The sequence below is a fragment of the Ornithorhynchus anatinus genome, chromosome 1, assembly GCF_004115215.2.
Source record: "Ornithorhynchus anatinus isolate Pmale09 chromosome 1, mOrnAna1.pri.v4, whole genome shotgun sequence".
Lineage (NCBI taxonomy): Eukaryota > Metazoa > Chordata > Mammalia > Monotremata > Ornithorhynchidae > Ornithorhynchus > Ornithorhynchus anatinus.
This window is the reverse complement of record NC_041728.1, coordinates 186373161-186393989: the sequence shown is the minus strand read 5'-3', so window position 1 is coordinate 186393989 and position 20829 is coordinate 186373161. Positions and strand designations below refer to the sequence as shown.

Here is a 20829-nt window from a genome sequence, read left to right as displayed (position 1 = left end):
ACTCTCCACCAGGTGGAGCTGGTTCAAGGCGGCAGTGCAGGAACTCTCCACCGGGTGGCGCTGGAGCCGGGCCTGCCACCCGCCGAGTTGCCTTTTCTTCGGGTCAAGGATGTGCGGCCTCCCAGGATGGAGGCCGCTCCCCTGGGAAGGGCCCCTACAGGGGCCGCCGCCTTCGCTGCCGCCACATCAGCTGGCCCTCGCTCCCAGACAATCCCACCTTCCCCCTTTTCCCACCCACCTCCCGCCCCCCAACCCACGGAGGCTTCCGCACCCGTTGATCCTGTGCCTTAATAATAATTGCGGTATTGGCTAAGCGCTTACTACGTGCCGGGCTCTGTACTAAGCGCTGGGGTGGACACAAGCAAATCAGGTTGGACACGGTCCTTGTCCCCCGTGGGGCTCACAGTCTCGATCCCCATTTTACAGACGAGGTCACTGAAGCACAGAGAAGTGAAGTGACTTGCCCAAGGTCACACAGCAGGCAAGTGGCAGAGCGAGGATTAGAACCCAAGACCTTCTGACGGGCCCGTGCTCTAGCCACTTCGCCAAGCCGCTTCTCAGCGTGGCTTAAGGAGAAGGGGGTTGGCGTGCACCTCCGGAGCCCTGTTCCGTGGCCCCGGGAGGGATGGGTGACCCCGGCCCCGGGCGGGTCTCGGTCCCCGCATCAGAAGGGGCCGGGGAGGGGGAGGAGAAGGGGAAGGGGGCCGAGCGGGGGGCGGGCGGGGGCCGGGCGGGGGTCGTGCGCTGTGGGCTCACTGCCTAAGCTGGACGTAATTGGCGGGGAACAAGCCGACTCTGCCCCCACAGGAGCCGCGCCACCAGCCCTCGTCCACCATGTCGATGTCGGTGATGGTGTCGCCGGGGTCAAAGGAGATTTCATCGGGGCCTTCTGCGGGGAGGGAAGACCAAAAGGGGTCTGGCCGGGGACCCCCGACCCTCCCTCCCCCCAAACCTCAGCCCGGCCCCAGCTCTGCCCCCCCCCCAACCGACCCCAAACCCTGCCTCGCCCCCAGGGCAGGGTGCCCTCTGCTCCCCCCAGCCCCCCGTGTCCCACCTCCTTGGTAGTCGTAGAGCGCGACGGCCGAGGGCGCGGCCCCCCGGGGCTGCCCGTGCCCGGCGGGGGGTCCTGTGGCGGGAGAACGGAGGGTCGGGGTCAGCGGGGGCTGACCACCACCCCTCCCGGCCCCCAACCCCCAGCCCCCCGCCCGAAGGCGCGGCGGCCGGCACTGACCGGGAAGGGGAGACGTCGCCGGGTCGTCCACGTCCTCGTAGTCGCCCTCGGCGTCGTCGCCCACGTCGTAGACCGGCTCCGGGGGGTCCATCACGTCTTCGTAGTCGCCGTCGCCGTCGCTGTCGGGGTCGGGCTCGTGCTCGTACACCGGCTCCTCGGGCTGGGGCCGGGGCTGGGCCTGGGCCGGGGGCCGGGGCTGGGCCTGGGCCGGGGGCTGGGGCCGGGCCTGGGCAGGAGCCTCCAGCTCTGGCTCCGGCTCTAGCTCCAGCTCGTACACCGGCTCCTCCTCCAGCTCTTCCTCCCGCAGCGGCGGCCTGGTGGGCAGGGCTGGGAGCCGCTCACGTTCCCGCTCCTCCAGAGCCAAAAGTAGGGAGGGAGGTCAGGAGGTTGGGGCCGGGGCAGGAGGCAGGGGGCAGGGGGCTGGACAGGGCCTGGGGGTAAGGCACGGGGGCATCTGGTAGGGAGCCGGGGTAGGGGATGGGGATAGGAGGTAGGAGCAGCGGGAAGGAGCCTGGGCAGGGGTTAGCAAGTCTGGGGTCTTCCCACCCCGGCCCTGCCCCAGCCCAGGGAGGCTCTGTTCGGTGGAAGACCTGACCGACAGCCCTTCTTACCATGGGGTGGCTCTGGGGTCTATTGGGAGGGAGGAGAGGGGGACAACCGGCCTAGGAATCCACTCACCTGCAGGGAGCCCCTCCCCGGAGGCACCGTGGGCACCGGGGGCACGGGCAGGGGCAGCTGACGGGGTGAGTCCCGAGGAACCGGGGCAGCAACGGGCCCACCACGGGGTTCTCCCACAAACAGCGGCCGGGCCGGGGGCCCCGGGGCGGGTAGGGGGGCGCCGGCCTTTTGGGGGGCGGCGGGCTCGGCTGGCACAGGGGACTCCCGGGCAGCCCGGGCGGCCGCCAGCTCCCGCTCCCGCTGCTCCTGGGCCGCCCGCCGGGCCCGTTCCGCCTCTGCCCTCTTCCTGTCCTCGGCGTCGGCCGCCTGGGCCTGGGCCTCGAACCGCGCCCTCAGGCTCTGCGCCCCACTGGATGCCGCTGAAGAGGGGGACTGTGGTCAGGGCCGCCGGGACGGGTACTGACGGGCATCGGCCGGACAGGGCCGGGGGGAGAGGGCGCTGTCGGGGTGACCGGCAGGGACCCCTGAGAGGACCAGGCCGGGGACCCCTGAGGGGCCCAGCCCGGAGACCCCAGAGAAGATTCGGCTAAGGACCCCTGAGGGGACCGGGTCAGGGACCCCTCCAGGCCTCAGCTGCACAGGGCCATGGGCGCACGGGGGCTGGGCCAGAGTTCAGGAGGTGGGGTTGGGGCTGAGGTTCAGAGAGGGGATTTAGGTGTGGGGTTTAGGCCTGGGTAAGGGGGGAACAGTTATTCTCCACTTGGTTTTGACCTCCCTGACTCACCAGCCTCCACTGGCGTAGTTTTCTCATAGGACGAAGTTGGGGTCTCCATCTCGCCAAAGCCAGCAGCACTCTGGGGAGCATGGGAAGCGGGCGGGGGTGAGAGATGCTGAGTCGGGGAGGCCTCAGGACAGGATGGGGGTGGGGAGGGGTCTGGTACAGTGCCATGCCTGGCGGAGGGAGCCCTTGGACCTCCCCCCAGATCTCAAATCTGGTCGGGGAGGGAGGAACTCCGAGACACGGGTCAGGGCTGGGATGGCATAGAGTGCCCAGAGTGGACGGAGGGCAACTCATCAATGCCCCTTGGCCCCTCTCTGCCCGCCTCCCCTCCCCACCCCCTCCTCACCTTGTCCACGCGGTCCCTCTGGACCCCATAGCGGCCACCAAAGCCCTTGGAGTGGTCTGCAGGTGGAGACAAATGACCAATCAAGCCTGCTCTTTTCCCTCCTGGAGCCCAGGACCAGTCCAGCCCAACCCGGTACTCGCCCACTCGTCACACCACTGGACCAGGTGAACCACTCCCCGACCCCCGACCCTGGCCAGTCCAGCCACCCTGGGCTCGGCATAGCCACGGACTGCGGGGCGAGGGTGGGTAGGTGCTGCTGAGACCCACTCACGGATTCAGATTTCTCACCCGGTGCTCTGCGGCTTCCTTTCTGGGTCATGCTACTTTGTGCCAATCTATCAATTGGGACCAGTCGATGCCAATCCTTTCTGCCAACTGTAGTCATCTCTTGTTCCCCTCTGACCACACTGTCCTCCCCATTCTAATCAGATCTGGTCATGGCTACTGGGATCATTCCATCCCAATCTCAATCCCAATCCTTTAGCTCATTGTGGGCAGTGAATGTGTCTGTTTCCTGTTATACCGTATTCTCCCAAGTGCTTAGTAGAGTGCTCTACACACAGTAAGCGCTCAATAAATACGATTGACTGACTGACGATCTGTTCTGTCCCTGTTATCATCATCCCATCCCAATCCATTTGGCATCTTTTGTCCACCTAATCCCAATCCTTTAAAAATAATAATCGTGGTATCTATTAAGTGTGTACTGTGTGCCAAGCACTGTACTAAACTCTGGAGTAGATAAAAGATACAAGGAGCTCACTGTCTAAATTCGGGGGGGGGGGGAGAACAGGGATTGAATCCCTATTTTGAAGATGAGGGAACTGAGACACTGAGAAGTGACTTGCCCAAGGTCACACTGCAGGTCAGTGGCTGAGTTAGGATTAGAATCCAAGGTCTTCTGATTCAGAGGCCAGGCTTTTTCTACTAAGCGGCGCTTCATTCTGTCCACCCCATCCCAATCTGTTCTGTCCGCTGGGTCTGCTCCATCCCACCCTATTCTACCCCTTTCATCCAGTTCCGCCATTCCCACTCTGCCCGGCACTGGCCACCCTCTTCCCCGGGGGTGAGAGGGTCCAGGCCTGTGGACATGGGTCTGGCTAGTCCCTTCCTGCCGCCTCACCCCTGGTCTCGACCCCTGCCCTTCTTTGAGGCTGGAATCTGAGCCCCCTGCGGGCAGGGCACGTGGCATGTGCTTTTGGTGACCTGGGCCCTCAGCAAATACCACCGAGGGTACTTGCCTGGGAGGCGGGCCCTGGGGATGAGGTGGGGCGAGGCTCACCTGTCTGAGACTCATGAGGCTGGACCTGCTCCTTGTGGTCCCATCCGCCAGCACACTGGTCCTGGCGGTCCCTCTGCACCCCAAACTTCCCTCCGAAGCCCACGGCGTGGTCTGGCAGGGGCAGGAAGGGAGAGGTGTGGTGTGGGGGTGGGGAGGCTGGGAGAGGTCAGGGAGGCAGGCTCTGGGGACGGGGTTGGGGGGGGCTCACCTGTCTGGGACTCATGAGGCTGGACCTGCTCCTTGTGGTCCCACCCGCCGGCACACTGGTCCTGGCGGTCCCTCTGCACCCCAAATTTTCCTCCGAAACCCACGGAGTAGTCTGGCCGGCAGGGCAGGACGGCGGAGCACAGACGACTCAGTCAGGTCCCCCCGCCCCCCAGGCCACAGGCCAGGGGAGGCTGAGAGAGGTCGGGGTCGGGGGGGTGGGGGGGAGAAGCCGGGAGAGGTGTGCGGGGGAGATCAGAAGGGGTTGGGAAGGGCAGGCAGGGAGAGATGTGTGGGGGGAGGCTGGGAGAGGTAAGGGAGGTGGGCCCTGGGAACGGGGTGGGGTGAGGTGGGGTGGGGCTCACCGGTCTGGGACTCATGAGGCTGGACCTGCTCCTTGTGGTCCCACCCACCGGCACACTGGTCCTGGCGGTCCCTCTGTACCCCAAACTTTCCTCCGAAGCCCACGGAGTAGTCTGGCCGGCAGGGCGGCAGGACACAGAGGACCCAGTCAGGTCCCCTTGCCCCCCAGGCCACAAGCCGGGGGGAGATTGGGAGAGGTGTGTGTGGGAGGCTGGGAGAGGTGGGGGGGGGTGGCGGGAGACGTGTGCGGGGGGTGATGCCAGGAGAGGTCCAGGGGCGTCCAGGAAGTAGCCAAGCCACTCCATCCTAGCCTTGCCCCTTCCTATCCCCCCACTGCCTCAACCCACCCCAATTCCACCTCCCTGCTTCCCCATTGCCCCTACCTCCCCCCACCCCACTGCCCCCAGACTCAGCCTCCCCACCACCCCCAGCCTTCGCCTGCCCCCGCCCCCTCCAGCCGCACCTTTCTGTGACTCGTGTTTCTCAGTCTCTCCCTTGTAGTCGAAGCCCACGGCCACTTTGTCCACTTTGTCCTTCTCCACCCCATAGCGGCCCCCGAAACCCCGGGAATAATCTGCGGGGTGATGGGGAGGGCTACTGTCACTCTGGGAGGAGTCAGGGGGTGGGGGGAAGAGCAGAGGAGGGGTGAGAGGCAAAAGGTGGCGTTGGGTGGGGGGAAGGAATAAGGAGAAGTGGAAGGGGAGAGGCAATGTGAGAGGGGTTAGTGGGGATAAGAGTTTGCGGGAGAAAAGAGGAGGGAGGAGGTCGGGGGAGAGAGGAGCAATGGAGGAGAAGCCAAGGTTAAGAGAGGAGTTGCAGGGAGAGTCAATCAATAAATCAACTGTATCTATTAAGCTCTTATTGTGTGCAAATCACTGGACTAAGTGCTTGGGAGAGTATGACACAAAAAAGTTGGAAGACATTTCCCTGCCCACCAGAATCTTATGGTCCTGAGGGAGAGACATTAATTTATAGATATAAATTACAGAGATGCACATGAGTGCTGTGGGGCTGAGGGTGGGAAGTTACATCCAATGTGTATAGGTTACAGATCCAAGTGCAGAAGGGTGATGCAGAAGGGAGAGAGAGTGGGAGAAATGAGGGCTTAGTTGGGAAAGGCCTTTTGGAGGAGATGTGCTTTTAAGAAGGCTTTGAAGGTGGAGTGACTATCTCTTGGGTATGAAGAGGGAGAGGGTTCCAGGCCAGAGGCAGAACTTGGGAAAGAGATTGGCGGTGAGATAGATGAAATGGAGATGAAGTGAATAGGTTGGTGTTAGAGGAGCAGAATGTGCTGGCTGGGTTGTAGTAGGAAACTAAAGAGGTAAAATAGGAGGATTGTACCTTGTTAGAACAATTACTCATCCTATCCCAACTGGATTACTGCATCAGCATCCTTTCTGATCTTCCAACCTCCTGCCTCTCCCCACTTCAGTCTATACTTCACTCTGCTACCCAGATTATCTTTCTACAGAAACGCTCTGGGCATGCCACTCCCTACCTCAAAAATCTCCAGTGGTTGCCTATCAACCTCCATATGAAGCAAAAACTCTTCACTATTGGCTTCAGAGTTCTCCATCACCTTGCTCCCTCCTACCTCACCTCCCTCTCTCCTTCTCCATCCCAGCCCACACGCTTCGCTCCTCTGGTGCCGCTAACCTTCTCACTGTACCTTGTTCTTGCCTGTCCCGCCGTCGACTCCTGGCCCATATCCTACCTCTGGCCTGGAATGCCCTCCCTCCAACCAACCAACCATCACACTTCCCCCCTTCAAAACCCTACTGAAGGCTCATCTCCTCCAAGAGGCCTTCCCAGACTAGGCCCCACTTTTCCTCAGCTCCCCCTCCCCTCCCCATTGCCCCAACTGGCTACCTTTGCCCTAGCCCCCATCCCAAAGCACTTATGTATATATGTACATAGTTATAATTCTACTTATATTGATGCCTGTTTACTTGTTTTGATGCATATATATCTATAATTCTATTTATCTACATTGATGCTATCGATGTCTGTTTACTTGTTTTGATGTCTGTCTGCCCCCTTATAGACTGTAAGCCCGTTGTGGGCAGGAATTGTCTTTATTGCTGAATTGTACTTTCCAAGCACTTAGTACAGTGCTCTGCACCCAATAAGCGCTCAATAAATTCAACTGAATGAATGAATGTGGGGGAGAGCTGATTGAATGCTTTAAAGCCGGTCTCTTTTTTAGAAAAACAATCCAAGCAGCCAAGTGAAGTATGGAGTGGAGTGGGGAGAGACAAGAGGCAGGGAGGTCAGCGAGGAGCCTGATGCAGTAATCAAGGTGGCATATGATATATGCTTGTATCAGCAAGGTAGCAGTTTGGATGGAGAGGAAAGGGTGGATTTGGGGAATACCCTGAAGGTAGAACCGACAGGATTTGTGGACAGAATGAATATAAGGGCTTGAATGAGAGAGATGAATTGAGGATAATGCCAAGGTTATGGGCTTGTGGGACAGGAAGGATGGGGTGCTGTGTATGGTGATGGGAAAGTCAGGGAGGACAGGGCTTAGGTGAGAAGATGAAGAGTTCTATTTCAGACTTGTTAAATTTGAGGTGTCTGCACAATATCCAATTAGAGATGTCCTGAAGGAAAGAGGAAATGTGAAACTGCAGAGAATGAGAGAGATCAGGGATGGAGAGGGAGATTTGGGAATCATCCCTAAAGAGTTGCATCTGCATCATCAGCATAGTAGTTGGAGCCTTGGGAGTGAATGAGTACTCCAAGTCAGTGGGAGTAGATGGAGAATAGAAGGGAACCCAGAACTGAACCTTGAGGGACCCCCACAGTTATGGGGTGGGATGCGAAAAGGAGATTGTGAAAGAGACTGAGAAGGAGCGGCCAGAGAGATAGGAGGAGAAGCAGGAGAGGACATTGTTCGTAGAACCTGAGGTTGGATAATGTTTCCAGGAGAAGGGGGTGGTCCACAGTATCAAAGGCAGCCGAAGGGCCGAGGAGGATTAGGATGGAGAAGAGGCCATTGAATTTGGCAAGAAGGGTTGAGATGGGTCCAGGGTTAGGAGTGGTGGATTGGAGGGGGAGGGGGAGGAAAAGAGTGGAGGGGCTGGGGGAAAGGGGTGTGTGGGGAGGGTTGTAATTGGGGGGAGGCCACAGACATGGGGAACAGGAGGCAGGGGTGATGGCGATGAGGTGAAGAGAGCAGGAGTTGGTGGGGGCGAGGGGGGCGTGGCTCTAACCAGTTTCCAGCTCCTTGCAGCCCCCCTTCCGGCTACCAGTTAATAATAATAATGATGGTATTTGTAAAGCACTTACTATGTGCCAAGCACTGTTCTAAGCACTTGATGGGGCAGGGCTAGGCTGGGCTGGGCTGGGGCTGGACTAAGTTAAGGTCTGGGCTGGGGCTGGGGCTGTGTGGGGCTGGGGGGGACCTGGGCCTGGGCTGATCTGGGGTTGGAGCAGCAACAGGAAGGTCCGGGTGGGGGCGGGGGGGGGGTCCCTGGACACCTTAGCAGTGAACGGGGGGGGGGGGCAGGGCAGGAGCCGGGGAGGGGGCCGGGATGGGGCTCATCGCTTGCCTTTCTGCGATGCGTGTTTCTCCACTTCTCCCTTGTAATCAAACCCGACGGCGGACTGCACAGAGAGCAGGAGAAGGCGGTAGGCAGAGGAGGGGGCTCCCCGGGGGGGGGGGGGGCACGCCGGGGACACGCCCGGGGAGGGGACAAACGCACCCCGCCACCTGTCATGTCCCAGTCCCCAGTGACACCACAGCTGGCAGAGGGGGATGGGAAAGAGGGAGGTCCCAGCTCCAGCCCTTGACCCCCTCCGTGTCCTTATTCCCGGAGGCCGTGCCACTGCAGGACACGTGGCCTCGAGTCTGTCATTTGCTAAGGTCGAGCGGGGTCAGGGGTCACTCCCCTTGTTGGCCAGGGTCAAGGGTCATTCCCCTTGTCAGCTGGGGTCAGGAGCCACTCCTCTGGTCAGCTGAGGTCAGGGGCCACTCCTCTGGTCCGCTGGGGTCAGGGATCACTCACCTTGTCGGCCCGATCTCGCTGGACCCCATATTTGCCCCCAAAGCCTTTTGCAGCGTCCGTCTGCGATGAATGCTTCCCCACGTCGGCAATGTACTCGTGCCCCAAGGCGCTCTGGTGGATAGAGTGGGCAGGGTGGACAGAGCGGGCAGGGTGAGCAGAGCGGGCAGAGAACAGGCAGGGCAGGCTGGGGGCAGTGGGCAGGGCACATCAATGCTAGCACCTTGGAACAGCCTGTGCCCTCCGCTCTGCCCAGGCACGAGCTCCCCAAAGTCTCCCTTTACCTCCCCATTCCTCCCACTCTCCTCCCAGTCAATCCATGATACTTGAGCCCCATGTGGGACAGGGACTGTGTCCAACCCGATTTGCTTATATTCACCCCAGTGCTTAGTCCAGTGCCTGGTACATACTAAGTGCTTAACAAACACCACTTACTGTGTGCAGAGCACTCTACTAAGCACTTGGGAAAGTACGGTACAATTGAGTCGGTAAACACATTCCCTGACCATAAGGAACTTACAGTCTGCAGGGGGAGGAAGAACTTAAAATTGATCAGGACTAGGGAAAACAGTAGAGTAGAAAAATGTTCAGTATTTCGGGACCGGGATGAATAACAGAGTGCTTTCCCTTCTCTCCCAAAGCCTCTCAGAAGGAGAGCTCCCACCTCCTCTCAAATTCTAACCCATCTAACCTGCTCTCTCACCCCTTCACTCCTCATTAAAATGCTTGTCCGTGCCCTTCTTCCCTCCTTCACCATCATCTTCAATCATTCACTCTCTAATGGCTTCTTCCCCACTACTTTCAAACATGATCCTGTGTCCCTTTTCCTAAAAAATCCTCCTTTGACTGCCCCCCCAGGCTCTCTCCAACTATCACCCTATCTTTACTTTTGGTTTTTTATCTGTTTGCTTGCTTGTTTGTTTATTAATGATAACAAATACAATCATTATTATTAAGTACTTACTATATGCCAGGCAGAGTACTAAATGCAGGAGTAGATAAAAGTAATCAGGTTGGACAAACTCCTGTCCCACATGGAGCTCACAGTCTATGTTGTAGGGAGGAGGATTTAATCCCCACTTTACGGATGAGAGAACTGAGGCACAGATAATCAGTCAATCAATCAATGGTGTTTATTGAGCACTTACAATGTGCAGAGTACTGTTCTAAGAACTTGGGGGAGTACAACAGAATTAGCAGATACGTTCTCTGCCCATAATGCCATTATAGTCTAGAGAAGGATGCTACAAATTCAGAAATAATAATAATAGTAATAATAATAATAATGGTATTTGTTAAGCACTTACTATGTGCCAAGCACTGTTCTAAACACTGGGGTAGATACAGGGTTATCAGGTTGTCCCATGTGGGGTTCACAGTCTCAATCCCCATTTTACAGATGAGGTGACTGAGGCACAGAGAAGTTAAGTACCTTGCCCAAAGTCACACAGCTGACAAGTGGCAGAGCTGGGATTAGAACCCATGACCTCTGACCCCCAAGCCTGTGCTCTTTCCAAGCCATGCTGCTTTTCGAGGTTAAAAAAATAGTATAAAGAAAAATATAAATGGGTTATTTTCTACATTTCATAGTTTTTTGGGTTTTTGTTTTTTTAAAAAAAATTTGTCTCTGTTTCTTACTGTTCTAAGTGCTGGGGTAGATAGAAAGTAATCATTATGAGACACAGTCCATGTCCCACATGGGCCTCACGGTCTTAATCCTTATTTTACAGATGAGGTAGCTGAGGCACAGAGAAGTGAAGTGACTGCCCCGAAGTCACACTGCAGACAAGTGGCAGAGGTAGGATTAGAACCAAGGTCCTCTGATTCCCAGGCCTGGGCTCTTTCCACTAGGCCACACTCCTTCTCTGTGTATCTCCCTCCAAACACCTCAAACAAATTGTTTACATCCACTGCCTCACTTCCAATCCACCGACTCCCTTCTTGACTCTCGAAAATCTGGCTTCCGACCCCTCCTCTCCACGGAAATTGAGGTCATCAACGACTTCCTCTTTGCCAGAATCCAATGGCCTCTACTCCTTCCTGATTCTTCTCAACTGCTCAGCTGCCTTCGACACTGTGGACCACCCCTTTTTTCTTAAAACATTATCCAACTTTGGCTTCATTCATTCAATAGTATTTATTGAGTGCTTACTATGTGCACAGCACTGTACTAAGCACTTGGAATGTACAATTCGGCAACAGATAGAGACAATCCCTGCCCACTGACGGGTTTACAGTCTAATCTAATTTCTTCCCCTTGATTCTATTTATTGCCAGTGTTCTTGTCTGTCTGTCTCCCCCGATTAGACTATAAGCCCATCAAAGGGCAGGGACTGTCTCTGTTACCGATTTGTACATTACAAGTGCTTAGTATAGTGCTCTGCACATAGTAAGCACTCAATAAATACTATTGAATGAATTGAATGAATGAATAATCGGGGGAGACAGACAAAAACAATAGCAATAAATAGAATCAAGGGGATTTACACCTCATTAACAAAATTAATAGGGTAATAAAAATATATACAAATGAGCAAATGAGCACAGTGCTGAGGGGAGGGGAAGGGAGAGGGGGAGAAGCAGAGGGAAAGGGAGGAAAGGGGGTTTAGCTGAGGGGAGGTGAAGGGGGGCAGCGAGGGAGCAGAGGGAGCAGAGGGAAAAGGGGAAGCTCAGTCTGGGAAGGGCTCTTGGAGGAGGTGAGCTCTCAGTAGGGCTTTGGAAAGGGGAAGAGAGTTAGTTTGGCGGAGGTGAGGAGGGAGGGCATTCCAGGCTTCAAGGACACTGTCTTCTCCTGGTACTCCTACTCTCCAGTTGCTCCTTCTCAGTCTTTTTTGTGGGCTCCTCCTCTACCTCCCACCCCATAACTTTGGGAGACCCACAAGGTTCAGTTCTGTGTCCCTTTCTATTCTCCACCTCCACCCACTCCCTCGGGGAGCTCACCTGCTTCTCACTACCACTGCTATGGATGACTCTCAAATCCACCTCTCCAACCCCAACCTTTGTATTTTTCTGCAATCTCACATCTCCTCCTGCTCCAGGACATTTCGAACTCAATTTGTCCAAAATGAAACTGCTCATCTTCCTCCAACTCTCTCCTGCCCTTCCCATCACTGTAGACAACACCACCATCCTCCAGTCTCTCAAGCCCATAATCTTGGCAATAACCTTGAATCATCTCTCCTTGACTCATACACACAGTCATCAAATCCTGACAGTTCTTCCTTCACAACTTCTCCAAAATCTACCCCTCCCTCTCCAAACTTCCCCTATGCTAGTCCAAGCACTTATATTCCTTCTCAACTACTGCATTGGCCTCCTGACTGACCTCCCTGCCTCTTGTCTCTCCCCACTTTAGTCCTTAATCTACCCCGCTGCCTGGATCATTTATTTAAAAAAGACATTCTGCACTTGTCTCCCCAATCCTCAGACCTTCCTGTGGTTGCCCACCCATTTCCTCATCAAATAGAAATTCCTCACCATTCATTCTAAGGCACTCAATCCTATTCGTTCATTCAATAGTATTTATTGAGGACTTACTATGTGCAGAGCATCATTCAGTGGTATTTATTGAGTGCTTACTGTGTGCAGAGCACTGTACTAAGTGCTTGGGAGACTACTATGCAACAATAAACAGACACATTCTCTGCCCACAACAAGCTTACAGTCTAGAGGTGGGAGAGACAGACATTAATAATAATAATTATGATTATTATTATCATTATGGTATTTGTTAAGTGCTTACTATGTGCCAGGCACTCTTCTAAGCGCTGGGGTAGGTACAAGGTAAGCAGGTTGTCCCATATGGGGCTCACAGTCTTAATCCCCATTTTACAGATGAGGTAACTGAGGCACAGAGAAGTTAAGTGACTTACCCAAAGTCACACAGCTGACAAGTGGCAGAGCTGGGATTAGAACCCATGACCTCTGACTCCCAAGCCCAGGCTCTTTCCACTATGCCACACTGCTTCTCAGACATTAAATAAATTACAGTTATGTACACTGTACGTGTATATATACAGACTAGTGCTGGGGGCTAGGAAGGGGTGGAGGTGCCCAGCTTGCCTAGGTCCCTCTGACCCCTGCTGTGCCCTGCTGCTCCAGTGCCCGGCACCTCACCCTGCCCAAAGCATGGAAACCAGGTCCCTCCGGCCCCTGCTGTGCCCTGGCTGCCCTGCTGCCCTAGTGTCACCATCCAGGGCAAGGAGGCCAGTTCCCTCTGGCCTCTGCTGCGCCCCGGCCACCCTGGACCTCACCTTGTCCATCCGGTCTCGCTCGGTGCCGAACTTGCCCCCGTAGCCATACGACGCTTTGGGCCCCATCTCCATCTCTTTCTTGCGCATGACATCGTGCTCCTCGGACACACGGTTACGCAGCTGGTGGATGCTGAGAGGGGCAAAGTGACCCCTGACCTTGGGGCATCTCCCCACCACACCTCTCCAACCCTGGCCTGGGGAAACCCCAACTCCCCATCATTCTTCCTGGCCTGGGAAGATCCCCCTCCCCACCCTAACCTAGTCCTTCCCTCTCTACAGTCAGGGGGGTGGGGTGGAGGACTGTGTTGAATCCACCTAGTTCCTGGGGCAGATGGGAAGAGATGAGTAGGGAGCCACCCAACCCCCAAACCGACTAACATGCAGAGAAGTAAGAAGGAAGGCCCTCTGGCAAGACCACCCCCCCATCAGGACCCCAGGTAAGACCCCCCCCCGTCAAGACCCCTGGCAGGGCCCCAGGCAAGGCCCCCAGCAGGACCACTGACAGGACCCCGGCAAGACTCTCCAACATCCCTTTCAGGACCCTTGAGCTGGCCCAGACCGAGGGGAGGGGAGCCTAGGGGCCAGTTCAGCTGGACTTGGGGACACACCTCCCTCCTCCGCACCAGTCCTTCCCCAACCTTCGCCTTCAAGCGTCCAAATTTGGTCATGAGTGAGCGAGCGAGATGCTGCCACTTCCTGTTCCCGCAATGAGTCACATGGCAATGGCAAGAACCGCCCCGACCCAACCACCGCACCATCCCCCCAGACATCCTGCCATTGGCGCCCAGGCCCTGCACAGGGCTCGAGCTCTTAGGTCCCCTCACCCTCCCACCCCTGGGGAAGAAGCCTGCAACAAGGCCCCCATGACCCATCCAGCCCAGGACTCTGTCTATGACAGGATAATTTAATGATCAAGAATGGACCTTCATGGTCAGAGACAGACTAGCCAAAACCCCTGACTCTCCTCTCTCCATCCCTGACGCCCCCCGGTAACCCAGCAAGGACCATCTCACACCTCTGATTATTCCCTCTCCGTCCCAGACCACTCCCAGGGCCTCGACATGGACCACCCCGGGCCCCTCTAGGATGAAGCAACACCCAGAGAAGGCAGAGGAAGAGGTGTATCAAGACACAGAGAGACCTAGTGGCAGAGAGATGCCCCCTGCCCTCTGGTCCCACTATCGGCTGAGCCGGCCCTTACTCGATGTGCTCAGCCCGTCCGGAGCCCTCGACGGTCTTGGCCCCCCATCGCTGCTCCTTCTCTGAGATGTCATTCTGCAAAAGGAACCCAGGCCTTGCGGTGGAGGGAGGGTCCCAGGCTGCTCCCCTCCCCTCTGGCCCTGTACCCTCCCTGCGTCCCCAATCCGTGGGCCCCCATCCCCCAACAGCCTCCAGAACGAGCTGTGTGGCTGCGGATGGGGTCGGCTCGAGGGGGGCGGGTCCCAGCCTTGATCCTTTTTCCCCCAGTGGATCAGAGACTCTAGGAGCTCCCCCACCCCCGGCCCAGGAATGGGCTCCAACCACCCACCTGCCCCAGGCCGCTTCTACCCTCCCCACCCCCAAACAGCACTGCTCTGCACCCCTATTCCCAAACTTCCCACCCCCACCCCACGGCCGTCTGCTCACCACAAAGTCCGGATCTGTGTCCCAGTCATCGCCCTGGGCCTCTACAGCCACCGCCACATCGTGTCCCACCACGGACCGCCACATCTGGGGGACACGTAGCTGGGTGCTGAGGTGCGTAAGGAGCAGGGGAGGGGGCCGCAGCTCCGGGGAACACCCAGCCCCTCCCCACCACAGCCCCGGGGGTCCCCTTCCCCACCCACAGCCCTGGCAGTTCACATCCCCTCATTGCAACTAGAGAGCCCCATCCCCCTGACCACTGCCCCAGAGGTTCCCATCCCCACACACTGCCCTGGGAGGGTCCCTATACCCACCCCCCCAAGACCACACCCCTGGTAGTCCCCACCCCCTCAAGACCTCAGACCTGGGGGTCCCCACTTCCCCCATGGTTTAGCCCCAGGGATCGCCCTCAGTCTCAGAGGGCAGAAGCTGGCCTCAGGCAGACCAGTCCAGGACTGAAAGAGCCATTCATTCATTCATTCATTCATTCGTTCGTTCGTTCGTTCGTTCAATCGTATTTACTGAGTGCTTACTGTGTGCAGAGCACCATACTAAGAGCTTGGAATGTACAATTCGGCAACAGATAGAGACAATCCCTGCCCAACAACGGGCTCACAGTCTAAAAGGGGGAGACAGACGGCGAAACAAAACAAGTAGACAGACAGGAGGGGGATGGCCCTGAGGTGGGTTAGAGGGGAGGGAGCAGCAAAGCATCGGCCTCCTCTGATACCCTTGTTCCTCCTCTTCCTCCTCTTCGATCAATAAATCAATCAAAAGTATTTATTGAGTACTTACTATTTGAAAGGCACTGTACTATGGCTTGGGAGACTACTGTACTGTCAGAGGAAATGAAACCTGCCTGCAAAGAGCTTACAATCTAGCAGGGGAGTCAGACATATCAGAAGGAAACAGACCTAAGGAATCCGGGCCTGGGAGTCAGAAGGTCATGGGTTCTGATCCTGGCTCTGCCCCTTGTCTGCTGTTTGACCTTGGGCAAGTCACTTCACTTCTCTGGGCCTCAGTTCCCTCATCTGTAAAATGGGGATTGAAACTGAGAGCCCCACATGGGAAAGGGACTGTGCCCGATCCAATTTGCTTGTATCGCCACCCCCAGCACTTAGTACAGTGCCTAGCACATAGTAAGTGCTTGAGAAATCCCATCATTATTAGTAGCTGCATCAGTAGCAGCAGTAATAGAAGTAGTTTTAGCAGTAGTAGTAGAAGGAATCATAGTAGCTGAAGTAGAAATAGCAGTAGAAGTCAATCAGATTTATTGAGTGCTTACTCTGTGCAGAGCACTGTGCCTAGTGGTTAGGAGGGTAGACACATTCCCTGCTCATAATGAGCTTACAGTATAGTGGGGGAGATAGACATTAATATAAGTAAATTACTGATATGAACGTAAGTGCTGTGGGGCTGGGAAGGGAGATGAAAAAAGAGAGCCAGTCAGGCGCAGAAGGGAGTGGGAGAAGAGGAAAAGAGGGCTTGGTCAGGGAAGGCCTCTTGGAGGAGGTGGGCTTTCAATAAGACTTTGAGCATAGTGAGAATCATTGTCTGTCAGATATGAGAAGAGAAGGAGTTTCAGGTCAGAGGCAGGACGTGGGCGAGAGGTCGGCAGAGAGAGAGACAAAACTGAGGTCCAGTGAGAAGATTAGCAAGGACAGAAATACTCCAGTGCAAGTGGTGGCTGACGGACTGTTGGGGGTCAGGAGGGAATCGGAGAGGGCTCCTGGAGGAGATTGCAGGCTCTCAAGAGGCTTTGCTGATGGGGATCAATCAATCAATCATTTGCATTTAATGAGCACTTACTGTGTTCAGGGCCCTGCGTTAAGTGCTCGGGAGAGTACGACAGAACAATATAACTGACACATTCCCTGCCTACAACGAGCATACTGTCTAGAGTGGGAGACGGACATTAATATGAATAAATAAAATTATGGATATGTAAATGAGTGCTATGAGACCGGGGGTGGGTGGTGAATAAAGAGAGCAAGTCAGAATGGAGTGGGAAAAGAGGAAATGGTTTTGTCAGCGAAGACCGCTTGGAGAAGATGTGCCTTCGATAAAGCTTTGAAGAGAGTAGTTGTCTGTCGGCTTTGAAGAGGGAGGGGATTCCAGGCCAGAGGCAGGATGTGGGCAAGTGGTCAGCGGCAAGACAGAGGAGATTTATGTACAGTGAGTAGGTTGGCATTAGAGGAGCCAAGAGGGTGGGCTGGGTTGTAGTAGGTCTTGAGAAGCAGCGTGGCTCAGTGGAAAGAGCATGGGCTTTGGAGTCAGGGCTCATGAGTTCGAATCCCAGCTCTGCCACTTGTCGGCTGTGTGACTGTGGGCAAGTCACTTAACTTCTCTGTGCCTCAGTTCCCTCATCTGTAAAATGGGGATGAAGACTGTGAGCCCCACGTGGGACAACCTGATTCCCCTATGTCTACCCCAGCGCTTAGAACAGTGCTCGGCACATAGTAAGCGCTTAACAAATACCAACATTATTATTAGGTCTTCCCCCTCTACTCCCTCTGCCATCCCCCCTTTACCTCTCCGCAGCTAAAGCCTCATTTTCCCCTTTTCCCTCTGCTCCTCCACCTCTCCCTTCCCATCCCCACAGCACCGTACTCGTCCGCTCAACTGTATATATTTTCGTTACCCTATTTATTTTGTTAATGAATTGTACATCGCCTTGATTCTATTTAGTTGCCATTGTTTTTACGAGATGTTCTTCCCCTTGATGCTGTTTATTGCCATTGTTCTTGTCTGTCCGTCTCCCCCGATTAGACTGTAAGCCCGTCAAACGGCAGGGACTGTCTCTGTTGCCGACTTGTTCATCCCAAGCGCTTAGTACAGTGCTCTGCACATAGTAAGCGCTCAATAAATACTATTGAATGAATGAATGAATAGAATAGTGAGGTAAAGTAGGAGGGGGCATGGTGATTGAGTACTTTAAAGCCGACGTAAGGAGTTTCTGTTTGATGCGGAGGTGGATGGGTAACCACTGGAGGGTCTTGTGGAGTGGGAACACATGGAATGAACGTTTCTGTAGAAAAATGATCCAGGCAGCAGAGTGAAGTATGGACTGGAGTGGGGAGAGGCAGAAGGCACAGAGGTCAGCAAGGAGGCTGATATAGTGATCAAAGCAAGGTAGCGTAAGTGATCGTATTAATGTGGTAGCAGTTTGGATGGAGAGGGAGGGCAGATTTTAGTGGAATTGAGAAGGTTGAATTGACAGGATTTAGTGATGGACTGAATATGTGGGTTGAGTGAGATGGAGGAGTCAAGGATGGAGCCAAGGTTACAGGCTTGTGAGAAAGGAGAAGCAGCGTGGCTCAGTGGAAAGAGCCGGGGCTTGGGAGTCAGAGGTCCCAAGGTCCCAAGGTCGAATCCTGGCTCTGCCACTTGTCAGCTGTTTGACTGTGGGCAAGTCACTTCACTGTGCCTCAGTTACCTAATCTTTAAAATGGGGATGAAGACTGTGAGCCTCACCTGATTACCCTGAATCTACCCCAGCGCTTAGAACAGTGCTCTGCACAGAGTAAGTGCTTAACAAATACTAACATTATTATTATTATTATTAAAGGAAGGATGGTGGTGCCATCCCCAGTGATGGAAAAGTTAGGGGGAGGGCAGGGCTTGGGTGGGAAGATAAGGTGTTCTGTTTTGGACAAATTAAGTTTGAGGTAATGGCAGGACATCCAGGTAGAGATATCTTTAAGGCAGGAGTAAATGTGAGCTGGTAGAAAGGGAGAGAGATCAGGGATGGAGATGCATTCATTCATTCAATTCATTCAATCGTATTTATTGAACGCTTACTGCGTGCAGAGCACTGTACTAAGTGCTTGGAAAGTACAGTTCAGAAACAGATAGAGACAATCCCTACCCAACAATGGCCTCACAGACTAGAAGGGGGAGACAGACAACAAAACAAGTAAACAGGCATCAATACCATCAAAATAGATAAATAGAATTATAGATATACACATATTCTTAATATAAAATAGAGTAATAAATATGTGCAAATATACATGAATGCTGTGGGAAGGGGAAGGGGGTAGCCCAGAGGGAGGGAATAGGGGCGATGGGGAGGGGAGGAGGAGAAGAAGAAAAATGGGGGCTCAGTCTGGGAAGGTCTCCTGGAGGAGGTGAGCTCTCAGTAGGACTTTGAAGAGAGGAAGAGAGCTAGTTTGGCTGATGTGAGTAGAGAGGGCGTTCCAGGCCAGAGGTAGGACGTGGGCCAGGGGTCGATGGTGGGACGTGCAAGAACGAGGTGAGATAGAGACAACCCCTGCCCACTATGGGATCACGGTCTAGAAGGGGGGAAGACAAGCAGCAAAACAAGTAAACAGGCATCAATAGCATCAATATAAATAAATAGAACTATAGGTATATACACATCATTACTATAAATAGAATTACAAATATATATACAAGTGCTGTGTAGGGGCATAGAGCAAAGGGAAAGAGTCGGGTCAACGGGGAGGGTAGGGGAGTTGATTGAGAATCATTTGCACAGAGGTGGTAGAATGGGGAGGGAGTTCCAGGCTGGTAGAACAGGGGGACCACTGGGGACAGAGGCTGGGTCAGAGGCGGGAGCCAAGGGGCGTGGGGAAGATGCTCAGGAAATCCCAGGGATGGACTGATCAGAGAGAGAAAGAAGGGAGTGGAAGGAGAGGGGTGAGGGGGCTGGAGGGGAGAGGCAGTGGGTGAAGGGCAAGTGGGGAAAGGGCAGTATGGGGAGGGAGGAGAGGGGAAGGGCAGGGCGAGGGAGCTGGAGAGGAGAGAGTAGGAGGGGTGAGGGGAGGGAGAAGGAGGTACAAAAAGGGAGGGGAAAGGAGAGGAGGGGAAAGGAAGGAAGGAGCAGGTGAAGCCTGGGGAGAGGCCTGGGGAAGGGGCAGGAAGGAGAGAAGGGGAGAAGCCAGCTCAAGACCATGACTCACCCCTGCCGTATTTCAGGGCTGCAGCACCTCCCAGCAACTCAGGAGTGACCCCAAACCCACACAGTGACCCCTCCCCACAGTGACCATCTCCTCCAGCAGAATGGACCCACTTCTCAGCAGAAGTCAAGCCTCAGCCCAGACACAGGAAAGGGGAAGTGTACGTGTGTGTGCTTGTGTGTGTGTGTGAGAGAGAGAGAGAGAGAGAGTGAGAGAGAGAGAGAGAGAGAGAGAGAGAGCGAACAGGACAGGCAGTGACAGGAACCCTCTCCCCTACGCCTCCTGGTCACCCTAAAAACACACACACATACACACTCACCATCTCCTCTTCAATAGGAGCCCCAGACACACCCCAGTGCCCCTGCAGCTCTGCTGCCCCCTACCACAGCCACAGTCTCAGACTTCTGGACCCTCACCAGTCCTGCCGGCCACCTGCCTTCCCATCCACCCCTGCTCCAGTCCAGTCAGGGCCATCCTAGGGCCTCCAGACTCTCCAAGTCCCCGGACCCCAGACCCAACCTGCCAGCCACCGGCCAACCACCAAGACCAGAGCGGAGTCGCCCTGCCCTGGGCTTCCCACCCGTTGCCCCCAGTTAGCTCGCCCCCTCCTGTGAGGGATCCTACCTTGTGCCGTCAGGGTCCACTTCTTCAGTGAGGGTCTCTTCCTCGGGGGCTCACTGGCCTCTGTTGCCCAGCCCCTACTGCCCGGCCCCCGTTGCCCAGCCCCAACCACCACCCACACTGTGCTTTCGGTCGGAGGCCCTGAGCGGCTCTGCTCCCAGTTCCTGTTTCAGTGTGGCGTGCGTTTCCGGGCTACATGTTCACTTCAGAGCCGGGCCGGGGGGGGCGGTGGGAGGATCCTCCGGGCCCAAGGAGCGTGGGAGGGCCCACCCGCCAGCCCGGGGAGTATGGGAGGAACTACAGGGCCCAGGTGGGAAGCAGCAGGAAACAAGCCTGGCTGGCACAGGTAGGTGGGTAGGCAAGACACTGCCCTCATGGCCTAGGACCACAGGAGGACCAGAAGTGGCCTGAGGCCTGAGCCAATTGGCTGGCAGTTGGATGCCTGGGTTTGGGCAGACAAGGAGCAAATGGAAGTCACAGCTGGCTCAGCTCCTCTCCCTACGCCAACGTGCCTGCAGCCAGCCATCCCACCCTCCCAAGGCTGCCCAGCCCCGCTGATGCCACCCGGCCCTTCCAAT

At 55.5% G+C, this 20829-nt stretch overlaps 1 protein-coding gene across 2 annotated transcripts; it reads right to left on the bottom strand.

Moving 5' to 3' along the window:
- Positions 1–468: 468 nt before the first annotated feature.
- HCLS1 (hematopoietic cell-specific Lyn substrate 1) lies at positions 469–20440 on the bottom strand. Of its 2 annotated transcripts, XM_029071436.2 has the most exons (16): positions 20255–20438; positions 14712–14795; positions 14287–14360; positions 13086–13215; positions 8836–8946; positions 8380–8434; positions 5289–5399; positions 4828–4938; positions 4467–4577; positions 4259–4369; positions 2977–3032; positions 2634–2703; positions 1910–2268; positions 1232–1583; positions 1055–1126; positions 469–889 (listed from the first exon to the last, which is right to left on the bottom strand). In XM_029071436.2, exons 2-16 carry the CDS (start codon positions 14793–14795, stop codon positions 753–755), a joined length of 1944 nt encoding a protein of 647 aa, XP_028927269.1. In that variant the 5' UTR covers positions 20255–20438; the 3' UTR covers positions 469–752. The 2 variants fall into 2 exon arrangements, with proteins under 2 accessions (XP_028927269.1, XP_028927279.1); XM_029071446.2 differs by lacking the exon at positions 4828–4938 and having other exon boundaries at positions 20255–20440.
- Positions 20441–20829: the final 389 nt, after the last annotated feature.

Excerpts from the sequence above, each read along its gene's own strand:
- HCLS1 (XM_029071436.2), bottom strand. The coding sequence starts at position 14,795 with ATGTGGCGGTCCGTGGTGGGACACGATGTGGCGGTGGCTGTAGAGGCC. Across the intron at positions 8,947-13,085 it reads AGCGAGACCGGATGGACAAG|AGCGCCTTGGGGCACGAGTA; the intron begins GTGAGGTCCAGG and ends TCTATCCACCAG. Across the intron at positions 5,400-8,379 it reads GAAACACGCATCGCAGAAAG|ATTATTCCCGGGGTTTCGGG; the intron begins GCAAGCGATGAG and ends ATCACCCCGCAG.